Source organism: Panthera pardus, unplaced genomic scaffold (genome assembly GCF_024362965.1).
Source record: "Panthera pardus isolate Hobbes unplaced genomic scaffold, ASM2436296v1 HiC_scaffold_16, whole genome shotgun sequence".
NCBI lineage: Eukaryota > Metazoa > Chordata > Mammalia > Carnivora > Felidae > Panthera > Panthera pardus.
In genome coordinates this window covers 150741757-150755449 of record NW_026526721.1, presented here as the reverse complement: position 1 = coordinate 150755449, position 13693 = coordinate 150741757, and the positions used below count along the sequence as shown (strand labels likewise).

The following is a 13693-nucleotide window of genomic DNA, read 5'->3' as shown; positions in this document are numbered from 1 at the left end:
ATATATGAATGCAATATGTATCATAAAAATAGTACAAAAATGTGGGAGAGGGAACAGAGCTACACATGAGTCATGTTTCTGTATCTCATTAGAACTAAGTTAACTTATCAGACATCAATTCTGAAGAAGTTAGATGTATGTGGCAGCTCCTAGAGCGATCAATAAGGAAGTAACTCAAAAAATGATGTGAAAGTCGTTAAAGGAATTAAGATGTTATATTAGAAAATACTTAAATAATGCGAAATAAGGCAATAAAGGAGGAAAAGAGGAATAAAAACACATGGAACTTATAAAAACAAAAAGTAAAATATTAGTAGATAAACTAGATCAATAATAATATTAAATATGAATAATAATAATAATATTAAATGTGAATGGGTCAAACAATCTAATAAAAAAGGTAGAAAATGTTAGACTGGATAAGAAAACAAGATCCAATTATGTACTGTCTACAGAAGAGACATTTTAGATTCAAAGATACAAACGGTTTGAAAGTAAAAGAATGGAAAAAGCTATCATACAAGCAGAAGCCAGAATAAAGCTGTAATAACTATATTAAAATCATACAAAACAGACTTTGAAACAAAAAAACTTACTAGAGATAAAGAGGGACATTTTATAATGACGACAAATCACTGTATCAGAAAGATATAACATTTATAAACATGTATGCACCTAACAGAAGAGCCACAAAATATATGAGGCAAAAACTGACAAAATTGAAGGGAGAAATAGACACTTCAATAATAATAGTTGGAGACTTCAATAACCCATTTTCAAAAATGAATATAACAACTAAGTAGAAGATAGAAATAGAAGACTTGAACAACATGACCTATCCATTATACTGAAAAGACACCTGTGGAACCCTCAACTCCAAACAGCAGAATATACATTCTTCTCCCATGCACACAGAACACTTCCAGGATAGACAATATGCTAGGCCATAAAACAAGCCTCAATAAATTTAAATGTATTGAAATTGTACAGACTGTGTTCTCTGATCATAATGAAATAAAATTGGAAGAACAAAAAGACACTTGAAAAATCACAACTATGTGGAAATTAAACAAAACATTCCTAAACAACCAATTTGACTTGTAGTCAAATGAAAACATCACAAAAGATATTAGACTTTAAGGCTTAAAGTATAAAAGACTTTAAGATAAATGGAAATAAAAATATTATATGCCAAAATTTGTTGGATGCATGCAGCTAAAGTAGCACTTAGAGGGAAATTTATAGCTATAAATACCTACAATTAAAAACCATCTCAAATCAATAACCTAACCTTCCACCTGAAGGCACTGGGAGAGGAAGAGAAAACTAACTCAAAACAAGCATAAATAAGCATACAGTAAATACCTACAATTAAAAAACATCTCAAATCAATAACCTAACCTTCCACCTGAAGGCACTGGGAGAGGAAGAGAAAACTAACTCAAAACAAGCATAAATAAGCATACAGAGATTCAGAAAATAATAGATATAATCAACAAAATCAAAAGTTGATTATTTTAAAAGATCAACAAAATTGACAAAACTTTAGTAAGACTGACCAAGAGAAAATGAAAGATCAAATTGCTAAAATCAGGAACAAAAGGGGACATTGCTATCAACCTTATAGAAACCAAAAGGATTCCAAGGAAATATTATGATTAACTATATGTTAACAAATCAGATAACTTCAAAAAAAGGACATATTCCTAGAAATACAAAAACTACCAAAACAGCCACAAGAAGAAACAGAACATCAGAATAGCCCTGTAATTCCTATAACAAAGTAAACAGATTTAATTTGTAATTTAAAAACTTCTCACAGAGGGGCGCCTGTGTGGCTCAGTAGGTTAAGTGACTTCCGCTCAGGTCATGATCTCAGGGTTTGTGAGTCTGAGCCCCACATCGGGCTCTGTGCTGAAAGCTCAGAGCCTGGAGCCTGCTTCAGATTCTGTGTCTCCCTCTCCCTCTGCTCCTCCCCTGTTTATGCTTTGTCTCTCTCTCTCTCTTCCAGTTTCTGGTCTGACATGTAAGAAGGCCTGGAAGTCTCCACTCCATCCTAACGTGTGAAAAGCTAAACAAACTGGAAAACCAATAACTCTTCTTAGAGCCATAAGAGAAATAAGTCCAGGGCAAATTATTGTCCCCCAAATTGGAGAGAAAGACAGGATAATACAGAGAATCACAATTTACCAAAGCGGAAGCCCAGGAGCAAAATCCTCCGTGGGAATCAGTCCCCGAGGAGGGAAACTTAAACTGTAATTGACAAACTGCTGGAGGCTCAGTGTGGACAAGTCTAAGAGATAAAAGTCCTAGGGGACCCAGTCAACAGAGGCCCCCACACGTTTGTGAGTTTTAACTCTTAGAGCTCTACCAGGTTCTCACAGTAAATATAGGAGAAAAATCCACACTTGCTTCCAGCAGGGGGAGAGTAAAAGGAACCATTTTGAAACATGCTAGAGAATTCTATTCTTAACAAGCCCTTCCCTCAAGAGAAACTAACCAGAGCCTAACCTGCTGGGGTTTTATCAGGACCTAACTGACCCGGGGGTGGGAAATACCCGACTCTAGCTCACGCTAGCCACACTGAGGAGCACTGTTCACGGTCCAGAAGCACAGGCTCACTAAAAGACTGAGACCTAATCATAGGACCACAGAGCTTCTTCATTCCCCTCAAACCTCACCAACACATTGATAAAGGCCCATTTAGAGCATTTCCATCTACCCAGCACATCATGTCTGATTCTGAAGAACAAATAGAAGGCATACTAAAAGGCAAAAAATATAGGTTGAAGAGACAGGCAAGCATCAGAACCAGTCTCAATATGGCAGTGTTGTTGGAATTGTCAGACCAGGAGTTTAAAACAGCTATGATTAAAATACTCAGGGCTCTAATGGACAGAGTAGACAGCATGCAAGAACACACAGGCAAATTGAGCAAGAGAGATGAAAATTCTCAGAAAGGATTTAAAAAATGCTAGAGATCTAACACATTGTAAGAGAAATAAAGAATGTCACTGATGGGCCTATTAGTAGACTGGATACAGCTGAGGAAAGAATCTCTGAGCTTGAGGCTATCTCAGTAAACATCTCCAAACCTGAAAGACAAAGAGAAAAAAATACGGGGAAAAAAAGGAACAGAATCCTTAAGACCTGTGGGGCACCTACATAGGTAAAACATACATGTAATGGGAATACCAGAAGGAGAAGAGAGAAAAGAACAGAATATTTGAAACAATACACACAATGTTCTAGCCTCAATTATAACCGATAATATTTGGATGGACCCCAGGACATCATGCTCAAGTGAAACAAGTCAGAGAAAGACAAATACAGCATGGTATCACTTACGTGTGAAATCTAAAAAAGCCAGATTTGCAGAGACAGAGAACAGAATGGTAGTTAACAGGGGCTGGGGGGTGGAGGGTAGGGGGAGTGGGTAGCTGTTGGTCCGAAAATACAAACTTTCAGTTAGAAGATGAATAAGGATATGATGTACAGTGTTGTGATTATAATTAATAATACTATGGTATATACTTGAAAGTTGCTAAGAGAGTAAACCTTAAATATTCTTACCACAATAAAGAAATAATTATGTGACATGATGGAGGTGTTAGCTAATACTACGGTGGTAATCATATTATAAGAAGGCCCATGTTAACCTGATACCAAAACCAGGCTGACACATTATAAGGGAAAAACCTAGGGATGCAAAATCTTTAACAAAATACTAGCCAGTTGGATGCAAATATGCATAAGAGGATAATAACATACCATGCTCAAATAGGGATAATCCAAGGAATGCCTAAGTGATTTAGCATCCAAAATAAATGTTAAAAATGATTATCCCAATAAATATGGGAAAAGTATTTCAGAAAAATCGATATACATTCATAATTTAAAAGAAAAATAAAACCTCCTGGCAAATGGAATGAAGGGAACTTCCTCTCCTAAGATCTTACTTAATGGGAAAAGACTTTATGTTTCTACCTAAGACCAGGAGCAAGGCAAGGAATACATTCCCATGATTCCTATTCAACATTATACCAAAGGTTCTAACCAATGGAATAAGGCAAGAAAAAAAAAAGCCCACATAAAAAAAAGAAGTTTTTATTTACAGATGAAATACTTATATGCCTAGAAAATCCTAAGGAAACTACAAAAAAGCTATTGGAATGAATAAGTCAGTTTACCAACACTGCAGGATAGATACAAAGTCAAAACACAAAAGCCTATTTATATCCATGTACTAATACCGAACATTCAGAAACTAAAATTTTAAAAATTACATTTACAATAACATAAAAATATTAACAGATAGAGCCAATTTGATCTTTGACAAAGATACCAAGTTGATTCAGTGGGATAAGAACAGTCTTTTCAAAATACGGTACTATAATCACTCATATATACAGGAAAAAATGACTCAACTCCTATCATACACGAGAATTAAGTTGAAATGGATCATAGACCCGAACCTGAGAGTTAAACCTGTAAAGTTCTCAAAGAAAACATATGGGAAAATATGTCCAGTTTTGGGTTATACAAAGATTTCTTAGAATGGAATGAAAACCCACGAACCATAGGAATAATATTGATCAGTGATACTTCACCAAAATTAAAAATCTCTGCTCACTGAAAGATACCGGGAAGAAAATAAAAGATGAACCACAGGCAGTTAGAAAATATGTGCAGTGTTATACCTATCAAAGGACTTGTACCCAAATATGTAATAGACGCTTACAACTCAATAATAAGAAATAAAGATGGACAATAGATACTTTACCAATGAAGATATATTACGCAATATCATTATTTATCAGTGACATGAGACTTGAAACCACAATGAGATGCCACCACAAACCCGTCAGAATGATTACAGTGATTGCTAATGGGAATGCAATATGGTACAACCACTGTGGAAAACTCAGGAATATTGAGACAGCCCAGCTGCATCCAGAATGAAGCCTGTAGTTGTTTATTTAGGGCGCTCAGCTCCCTGCCACTCCCTGACCGCCTCATCTCCCACCACTCCTCGCCTACTGGTCCCTTCAGAGACTGCGTTTGTTCTCACCACCGTCTCCTTTTCTGTGCTGTTCGGTTCACTTCCCACCTTTCAGCTAATCCAAACGTTACGCTTCTTTTAGGGCTCAACCACAGCCACTTGATTCCCCTGTCACCCTGGCCCACTCTGATCTCGCTCCCCTCTGGACTCCTCTGCCATCTCTCCGCCTCCGTACGTGCGGGAGCACGATTCGAACCGGCACTAGGATGTGCACGCAAATACCGCGTGGTGCTCAGAACAGGGCGGGCCACCAGTGCCCCATGGCAGCTCTACCTTCATGTGACCTCTACGTCTACGTATGAAGCTTCGTACCTGTTTTCCAGCCTCAGGTGGTGCAACGCACTGTGCATTGATTTTGCCAGAAGATTCAAAATCATCCTCTTCCTCTGCAAGTGGGGCCAACCAAGTCCGGTCATGGTCTACACTCAAGGTCTTTGGTGCAGACGTGACTACACCGAACTCCTCCCAGGTCTCCGAGCCCCTTTTCACCCCTGCGACCAGTGGAATGATGTCTTTGCTTTTGGCAGGAGGGCCTCCCGACACCTCTTTTTGCTGCGGTAACGTTTGCCTCCTGCACCACGTGTGACAAAAACGCACAAGAGTATGGATTACAAAGCAAAAAGCCCGGTGGAACCGATCCAGGGCTAACTGGACTTTGGTTTTTTTGGCCTCTCCAACCAAGCTTCCATCCCTCTCCTCATTACTGAAGGAATTGAGCAGCAAGGCAATGAAGAGGTTGAGTACCTGGGGCGGGGCGAGGGGAGGGGAGACACAAGGGGAATAGGAAGTTTAGCAGATGGGAAGATACAGTAGGTTTCCGGAGCAACTTCTCCCCCCAAGACCCAAAACTAACTCAAATGAGAGTTCTACGTCCTTCTGGTATTTACCTATAAAAAAGTTTACCTATAAAATGAATAAGAGGAGAAAAATTGAGGAAGAGAGCAAGGTAAAAGAAAAACGGAAGGGAAATGGTGCAAACAGCCCAAGTCTGCCTTGTCTACATACAAGCAACAGATGTTGTAAACCCTGGCCACGGTAAAGCAGAGCTGTGTGGCCATGTATATTCCTTGGGGATCCGTCGAATCCTGACCTTGGTTTTCCTGGAATTGCCCACAGGGATATGGGTCTGCTGTCTCATACTGCCGTGGAGTCCTCTCCTGTTGGTACAGTTTGAGAGAGGATGTGCTTTGGGCAGGCTTTTTAGGTCCTGTTGCCTGAACCACAGCAAAGTGTTGGGACTGAGCCGGAGGGGTTGGAATCGAATCTGCGAATCTGCGACTCTTCTGTTGAAGCTTGGATCAATTTAAATTCAGATCATCTCATCAGCTTCCTTCTCGGGGTTTTTTTGCTGACACTTACACACCCTCCCATTCATCATCTTTACCTCCTCAAGCGCCTTTGTGGCTGTCACCCACTCAAAAATAGACTGCCTTCGGGGAGGCGTATCTCATGAGCTCGAATGGGTCTCATCACTCTCCCTCAGCTTCACCGTAAGAATTCCCACCTGTGGATCTTTGCTCAAGCTTTCCTCTCTTTGCTAAGTCCACCTTGCCTCTTTTTTTTTTATAATTTTTTTTTTTTGGAGAGAGAGAGAGAGTGTAAGCAGGGGAGGGGCAGAGAGAGAGGGGGACAGAGGACCCGAAGCACTCTCTGGGCTGACAGCAGTGAGAGTGACGTGGGGCCTGAAATCACAAACCGTGAGATCATGACCTGAGCTGAAGTTGGACACGCAACCGACTGAGCCGCCCAGGCGCCACCTCCTTGCCTCTTGAGTACCCTTCTCAAGTACTGTATCTTCCACACATCCTTTGTTAACACTCCGTTCCCACTCCCATTGGTGATACCCTGTTCCGAAACTTTTGTATCACTTACTGTCTTTCTAACAACGCTGATCTCGTGCATAGGATGAAGCAATGGTGTTCATGCGGATGGTTCATTATATTTGCACGATAGCCCCAACTTGATTCTCAAGACCTTGTGGTCAGATGTCCTGTGTGTCTCTTGTCTCTTCATATCTTTACTGGGTACCCAATTAGCTAATAGTGTCTATGTTTCCGGCTGCAGGCAATAGACTCAAGGTAACTTACACAACGAGAAAATGTAACACAAGACACTTGAAAATAAAACAAGGGGATGGGGTGTCTGGGTGGCTCAGTTGGTTAAGCGTCTGACTGTTGATTTCAGCTCAGGTCACGATCTCACAGTTGTGAGATCAAGCCCCGTCCCAAGCTTGGGATTCTCTCTTTCTCCCACTCTGTCCCTCCCCTGCTTGCACACATGTGCGTGTTCTCTCTCTCTCTCTCTCTCCCTCTCTCTCAAAAAATAAAATAAAATAAAAAAATAAAACATGGGGAACACGAAGATAGGTTCGTTCCACCTTTTCCCTCTACCTTCCTAACAACTTTGTGTTAGGCTGGCTCTTCTCCTGCTTGGATAATGTTTGCAGCTCTGAGATGAATCAGTCTTTAATAAAAAGGCCCAGGGAAAGTAAAAGGACCATTTTTTTTTTTTAGCTCATCCCTTTTTTTTTTTTTTAAGACCAAGAAATCTTCCTTACTAGATATCCCTTTACATCTTATTGCCCAAATTAAGTCACACATCCCTACCTCAGCCATTCATGGACAAAGAGAATACAATTATCTTAGAATAATCGCCTGTAGTAGAATAGATATTGAGGCATCCGTCAACATGAGCACTGTGTGACAAGGAGGTTTTGTTTCATGCTTATAATAATTTCCTCAAGTCAAATTCAAATGCATATTTTAATATCATATAACATTACATGCATAATTTTATATGTAGAGTAATAATCACTAGCGAAGCATTGCAAAAGAAGGTAATGCATCCGTTCAGTCCATATATTAAAAAAAAAAAAAAGATATAAGACACTCACCACGAGTTTTCCTATCACCATGATCAACAGAAAGACGACGACGCACAGTGGTTTACTAGTTTCTTGCATACATTCCCACATGTTTTCGATCCATTCCCCACAGAGGATGCGGAATACCACCAGAAAGGAACGGTAGAAGTCCCCCATGTGCCAGCGTCGTAAACATGGGACTGTAGGGCCACAGGATTTGGTGTTATTCCTTACAGAATTGAATTTAGAGCCAAAAAGCTGCATGCCAACAACTGAGAAAATGAAGACCACAATGGCCAGGACCACGGTCAGGTTTCCCAGGGCTCCGACGGAGTGACCAATTATCTTTATCAGTGTGTTTAAAGTCGGCCAGGATTTGGCTAGCTTGAAAACCCTTAGCTGTAGAAACAGACAATAAACAAAAGTGGAAGAAAAGCCTGTTAAAGACAAATGCCATCTGCTCAGCTATGTAGTAAATGACACGTTCCCAAAGCACAGCATTTATGATTATCAAAAATCTTTTCAAAGCCAAATCCATCCTAAACATAGTCATCAACTCCTTGTCCTACGCTAACACCCATATTTACTTTTTGTTTTAAAAATGGAAATATTTGGGGCGCCTGGGTGGCTCAGTCAGTTAAGTGTCCGACTTCGGCTCAGGTCATGATCTCACGGTTTGTTGGTTGGAGCCCCGCGTCAGGCTCTGTGCTGACAGCTCAGAGCCTGGAGCCCGCTTCGGATTCTGTGTCTCCCTCTCCCTCTGCCCTCCCCTGCTCACGCTGTCTCTCTCTCAAAAATAAATAAACATTTAAAAAGTTAAAAAAAATAAAAATGGAAATATTCTACAGAGAACAAACTAAGGGTTGCTGGAGGGGAAGTGGGTAGGGGGATAGGCTAGATGGGTGATGGGTTTTAAGGAGGGCACTTGTTGGGATGGGCACTGGGATATATGCAAGTGATGAATCACTAAATTCTACTCCTGAAACCAATATACACTCTATGTTAACTAACTAGAATTTAAATAAATTTAAAAAAAGAAATATTTTGTTCTGATTTTTGTTAAATGATACTTTGGAGTCATGATGGTGGAATTAAGCATATGTGTCTGTTGCATAAAATGAAATGTTTTGGAATTCTATACTATAGAATACTATAGAATACTATACCCAGAGTCAAAAAAGTCTGGCCCAAGGACCAAATCCAGCCAATGCCTGTTTTGGTATGGCCTAAGGGCTTAGAATATTTTACATTTTTAAATGGTTAGACAATAATCAAAAGAAGGGTATTTCATCACACATGAGAACTGTATGAAGTTCAAATGTCCATGCCTACAAATAAAAGTCTATTGGAACACAGTCATGCCCATTTCTTCTCGAATGTCTATGGCTACTTCTGTGCTATAACAGCAGAGTTGAATGATTTCGACACAGACCACATAGCCTATAATGCTGAAAATATTTACCATCTGGCCTTTTACAGAAAAAAAACTGCTAACTCCTGCTTTACATAATTCAGGTCACAAGTCTGAATCTCAACTGTCTAACAGTGATGAGAGTAATATGAATTTTGTACCCAGGAGAGAAAAAGCAATCAGCTACTTAAAACACACACACTTTTTCCAAAAAGAACATTTTTTCCCTGGAACCTTATAGACCCTGTAGGAGACAACGTGGCAACTACGTTCATAGGTCATTTCCTACATTAACTTCCAATGTAAACCAATGGGTTTCATTCCAAAGTACAATCCTATCAACTGTTTGGGAGAAACATTTCAGGTCAGTAAGACTTATGGCCCAAGAGAAGGATCAGCGCTGTGTCCCCAGAGGGTAGATGGGGGAAATCACGGTTCTGTTCTCATATAGACAACTCCACAGAGTCCCTCCCGTCAGAGCATGGCTGTAATAAGCCTAAACAATCGTAAAGCAAATGTAACTTTGCTCACCTGAGCACCAATAAAACTTTAGGAGAGCAGCCTAAAACGATGCATGACTTTGGGCAGTGTGATCGCCTAACATATCCCAAGTATAAAATGTACACCTTCTGTAACTGGGGCAACTGTCTTACTCCTGGAAATTTCATCCCTGCCAAAATAAAAAGCAAATCTCTGGAAGGGGACAAAAGGCCACCTTTTCTGGCTTCCTGCTTCCCCTGTTAGATGTGGTCTCTCTGTAGCTTTCTATCCATACTTCTCATGGGGTCTGTCACGTTCTCTACTTTGCCTCACGGTCATTTCTGGCCCTGCCTTGTCTCGTCTCTAGATGCCAGACTCCTTGAAGACAGTACTTTTCCTCCCCTTTCAGCCCTCCTTCGGGTCAGCTCCTATCAGGTGCCTCTGCAAAGGTCACCAGCATGCCTCCATGGGCAGTAGACGGAGGGCTGAGATGACAGCATGGGAATGTGGCACTGGAAGCCGTGAGGTGGAACCTCGTGCCTGTCGGTCTTCACCCCCCCCTTGGTGAGCCCAGATGTGAGGGTGCCTGGCTCAGAGCTCAGGGGTGGGTGGTGGGGAAGAGATGGAGGGAGGGGTGGTACGCTAATCAAGGAGCACAATCCTGACACCAGAAGACACAACACTGCACCTGCTTGCCTAAACCATCATCTTGGGAGTGGGGAGGTAGCGGTTCAGCTGGGAGGAGACCCCCGCGGACTCCCAAGAATATGCAAAACCTGGGTGGCAGGAGGAGCGCAGTTTTGAGTCTCTGGTTAAGGCAGGAGGAGTTCAAGTTGAGTGCAAAATAGCCACTGAACTCACTCAAGACTCTCGTCAACCCTGGCAGCTAAGGCATTTCAGTAAAATACAACAGTAAGTGCCTTACCACTCTTAAGGAATGGAAAAACAGAGGACTTTGTTTTCCTACAACCACACTGTTCATCACATCTGCAAAACTCAGAAGAGCGACGATGCTGTCAAAAATGTTCCAGCCTCGGCGGAAGTAGTTGTAGGGATCGAGCGCGATGATTTTTAGGCACATTTCTGCCATGAAAATGCCAGTGAAAACCTGCAGTGAGACAGGGAAGAATGAGAAAAGGGAACTACTGCTCCTTGAAGATACAGTTCTAAGAATGGTCCAAGGGAATTGCAGAAGTCAGGAAGAAATACAGTGCATTTTGATTTACTTGGCTCCTCTCCCCCCATTCCTCTCCCCATAGTGCCCATTCCAGTGTTCCCAAGCTCGCGGACATCGGCGTGGAGAATAAATATTATCTCCCATTCAGCTGAAAATAAGGCAGAGTGATAGAAAATGTCAAGCGATCCCTCCTCTAAGTTCCTTTAAAATGTCAACGAAAGTTCCAAAATGGGGGAGGTGGGGAGTACACGGCAGCTCTGAAAACTGAAGATAAATATCCTCCATAAAGCCGAACCCAGGAGGAGTTCACCCAACCACTTTGATCAGAAAAAGACTTAAAAGGGGCCCAGAGCAGAGACTTGAAAAAGCACTGCCGGGAACAGGAAACATCTTTGAGCAACTCAATATGGACGCTTGGCCTCTATGATAAATACCATGGGCTAAACCCCGCATTGGTCATGGTTGAAAGGAGGAGAAGTGAGTTGGCGTATAATCCTAAACATTCACTCGCAGAATGCAGGGTTCCTTATTCCAGAACAAAATACCGGAGAATCAAAAAGAAAGGCAAGAGCTACAGAAAGCGCGAAACGATGTGATTTCCACGGGCACAAATATATGTTTTTGGTTTTGTCTTTGAAAATTAGATAAATACAGGCTGAAAAACACTGCAGTGTTGAATGAGCGGCAGCCAAATTCTACATCATCTATCATCTACATCTTTGCAGACGAGAAAACAAAGCATTTCTTCATAGCAAATAGCACATTTTCTCTCACACATACACAAATAAATAGATATGAGAAAACAATAGTATGAAATAATATGAAATATGAAAACAATAGCATGAAATAAGTGATAATAGTATGAAACAATAGTATGAAATAAGGTAATATAAAAAGGTTGTCGGCTATAGGACTCTACAGCTTTGGAAAAGAAAAAGAAACACCCCAGAAATGACTTTTAAACGTCCTTATTAAAAGTAACAGATGATCCATTTTTATAAATAATTTGATGACGTACTATTTATCTTTAAAAATCCCTAAAATAAAGTGACACAAGTTAAAAAAAAAGGGGGGGGGGAAGGGGGGAATAAGCAAAGATAAATCCAAGATAGGCAAATAGAAATCGAGGGGGCAAGGGGCGCCTGGGTGGCTCAGTCGGTTAAGCAGCCGACCTCGGCTCAGGTCATGATCTCGCGGTCCGTGAGTTCGAGCCCCGCGTCGGGCTCTGTGCTGACAGCTCAGAGCCTGGAGCCTGTTTCAGATTCTGTGTCTCCCTCTCTCTGACCCTCCCCCGTTCATGCTCTGTCTCTCTCTGTCTCAAAAATAAATAAACGTTAAAAAAAAATTAAAAAAAAAAAAAGAAATCAAGGGGGCAAAACCAAAAACCAAAAAACCCAAAGCTCGTATCAGTCTTTTCCCTTTAAATATTTCTATCTACTTCTGCCCAAAGCTGCAACCAGAGTCTGAAAGCACGCAGTGTTACCTGTTCTAGTTAATTGTGCTGGACTGATCCCTGTTCCCTTTTGAGCTCCTCCTCCCCATCCTGTCCCCTTCAGGCTTAAGCTGTCTAGCCCTACAGCAACCCTACATGCCTTGGGACCATGGGTTTTGCAAGCCCACTCAACTGCTACTCATGGCTTTTCGGGAGCTCAACGTACTCCCCTGATTTAAGCTGTCCCAAAGCCTAGAGAGTCCATTTTCAAGTCCAGTCCCACAGAACCTCCATAGGCCAGTTAAAGCCTCGCCCACCCATCGGAGGAGGGAGCCTTGGATGTGTTCCTGGGAACTCAGGGCTCCAAAGCCTCCTTCCACCGCTGCTACGGGGGCACAGATGAGGTGGCTACCACCCTCGTATCATGTGCCTAGGGAACAGGGCGCAGGGGATGGAAGCACAGGCTACGTGGCCAGCAATGCAGGTTTCGTGTCAATTTTCAGGGGGCCGGGGTGCAGCCTCTGCCTGTGAACTCAGACACCAACAATGTCCCTGGGCCTCCTTCTATACCGCTTCTGGGGAGAGTGAAGAAGAATGTCACTTAATTATCCAACTTCTGACTGCAAAATGCAGCTTCACCCCAACACCCAGAACGTCTAATCAGTGGGAAATCTGAGAGGGTGGCTTTTGTCATTTCCCACACTTGGATCAGAAAATGAAGGGATGGACAGGCAGGCCACCTTTGTAACTGGAAAGCCCTGTCTAGGGGCATGACTTTGGGTTCTTTGGGTTATTCTCTGGAACTAATCTAATAACTCCATCCACCAGGAGGTGATAAAGGATGGCTCTGCTGACTCCGTTGAGCCGGGAACCAATGGTCTCCTGGGCACAGCTTTCTGTCTCCAAGGGAAATAACACTGTCAGCCCATGTCTGGGATACGTCAGCAGGAGATAGGTGAATACGCTGGCCTAGAGCCCAGAAGACACCAGCCTATTAGAAGGGACCATGTGTGTTAGGCTCATCGAGCAGCATGAAATCTGATCTGACCCACACACACCCACAAGGGCACTTCCACCCAAGGGCAGTTTGGGGAAAGAAACTTAAATGCAGACTGTATGGAGAGCCTCCTTGGTCCTGCACTGTGGTCCCACTGGATCCCTGCTCCTCCTGAGGGGCCCTGGAACTGAGGGTGACAGTTACCTAAACCTGATGCATGGAAGCAGCTCTGTGAACCAACTTCTGATTCAATAGGCATAGCGGGTTCCGA

At 42.1% G+C, this 13693-nt stretch overlaps 1 protein-coding gene across 1 annotated transcript in view; it reads right to left on the bottom strand.

The window, feature by feature from the left end:
• The window catches only part of SCN11A (sodium voltage-gated channel alpha subunit 11), an 85501-nt gene that overhangs the window by 38610 nt on the left and 33198 nt on the right, over window positions 1-13693 (bottom strand). The window contains exons 13-15 of the mRNA XM_053903973.1: window positions 10742-10924; window positions 7956-8324; window positions 5375-5806 (exon numbers count right to left, since the gene is read on the bottom strand). Of these exons, the coding sequence (XP_053759948.1) occupies window positions 5375-5806; window positions 7956-8324; window positions 10742-10924 (984 nt within the window). The remainder of the gene's footprint in view (window positions 1-5374; window positions 5807-7955; window positions 8325-10741; window positions 10925-13693) is intronic.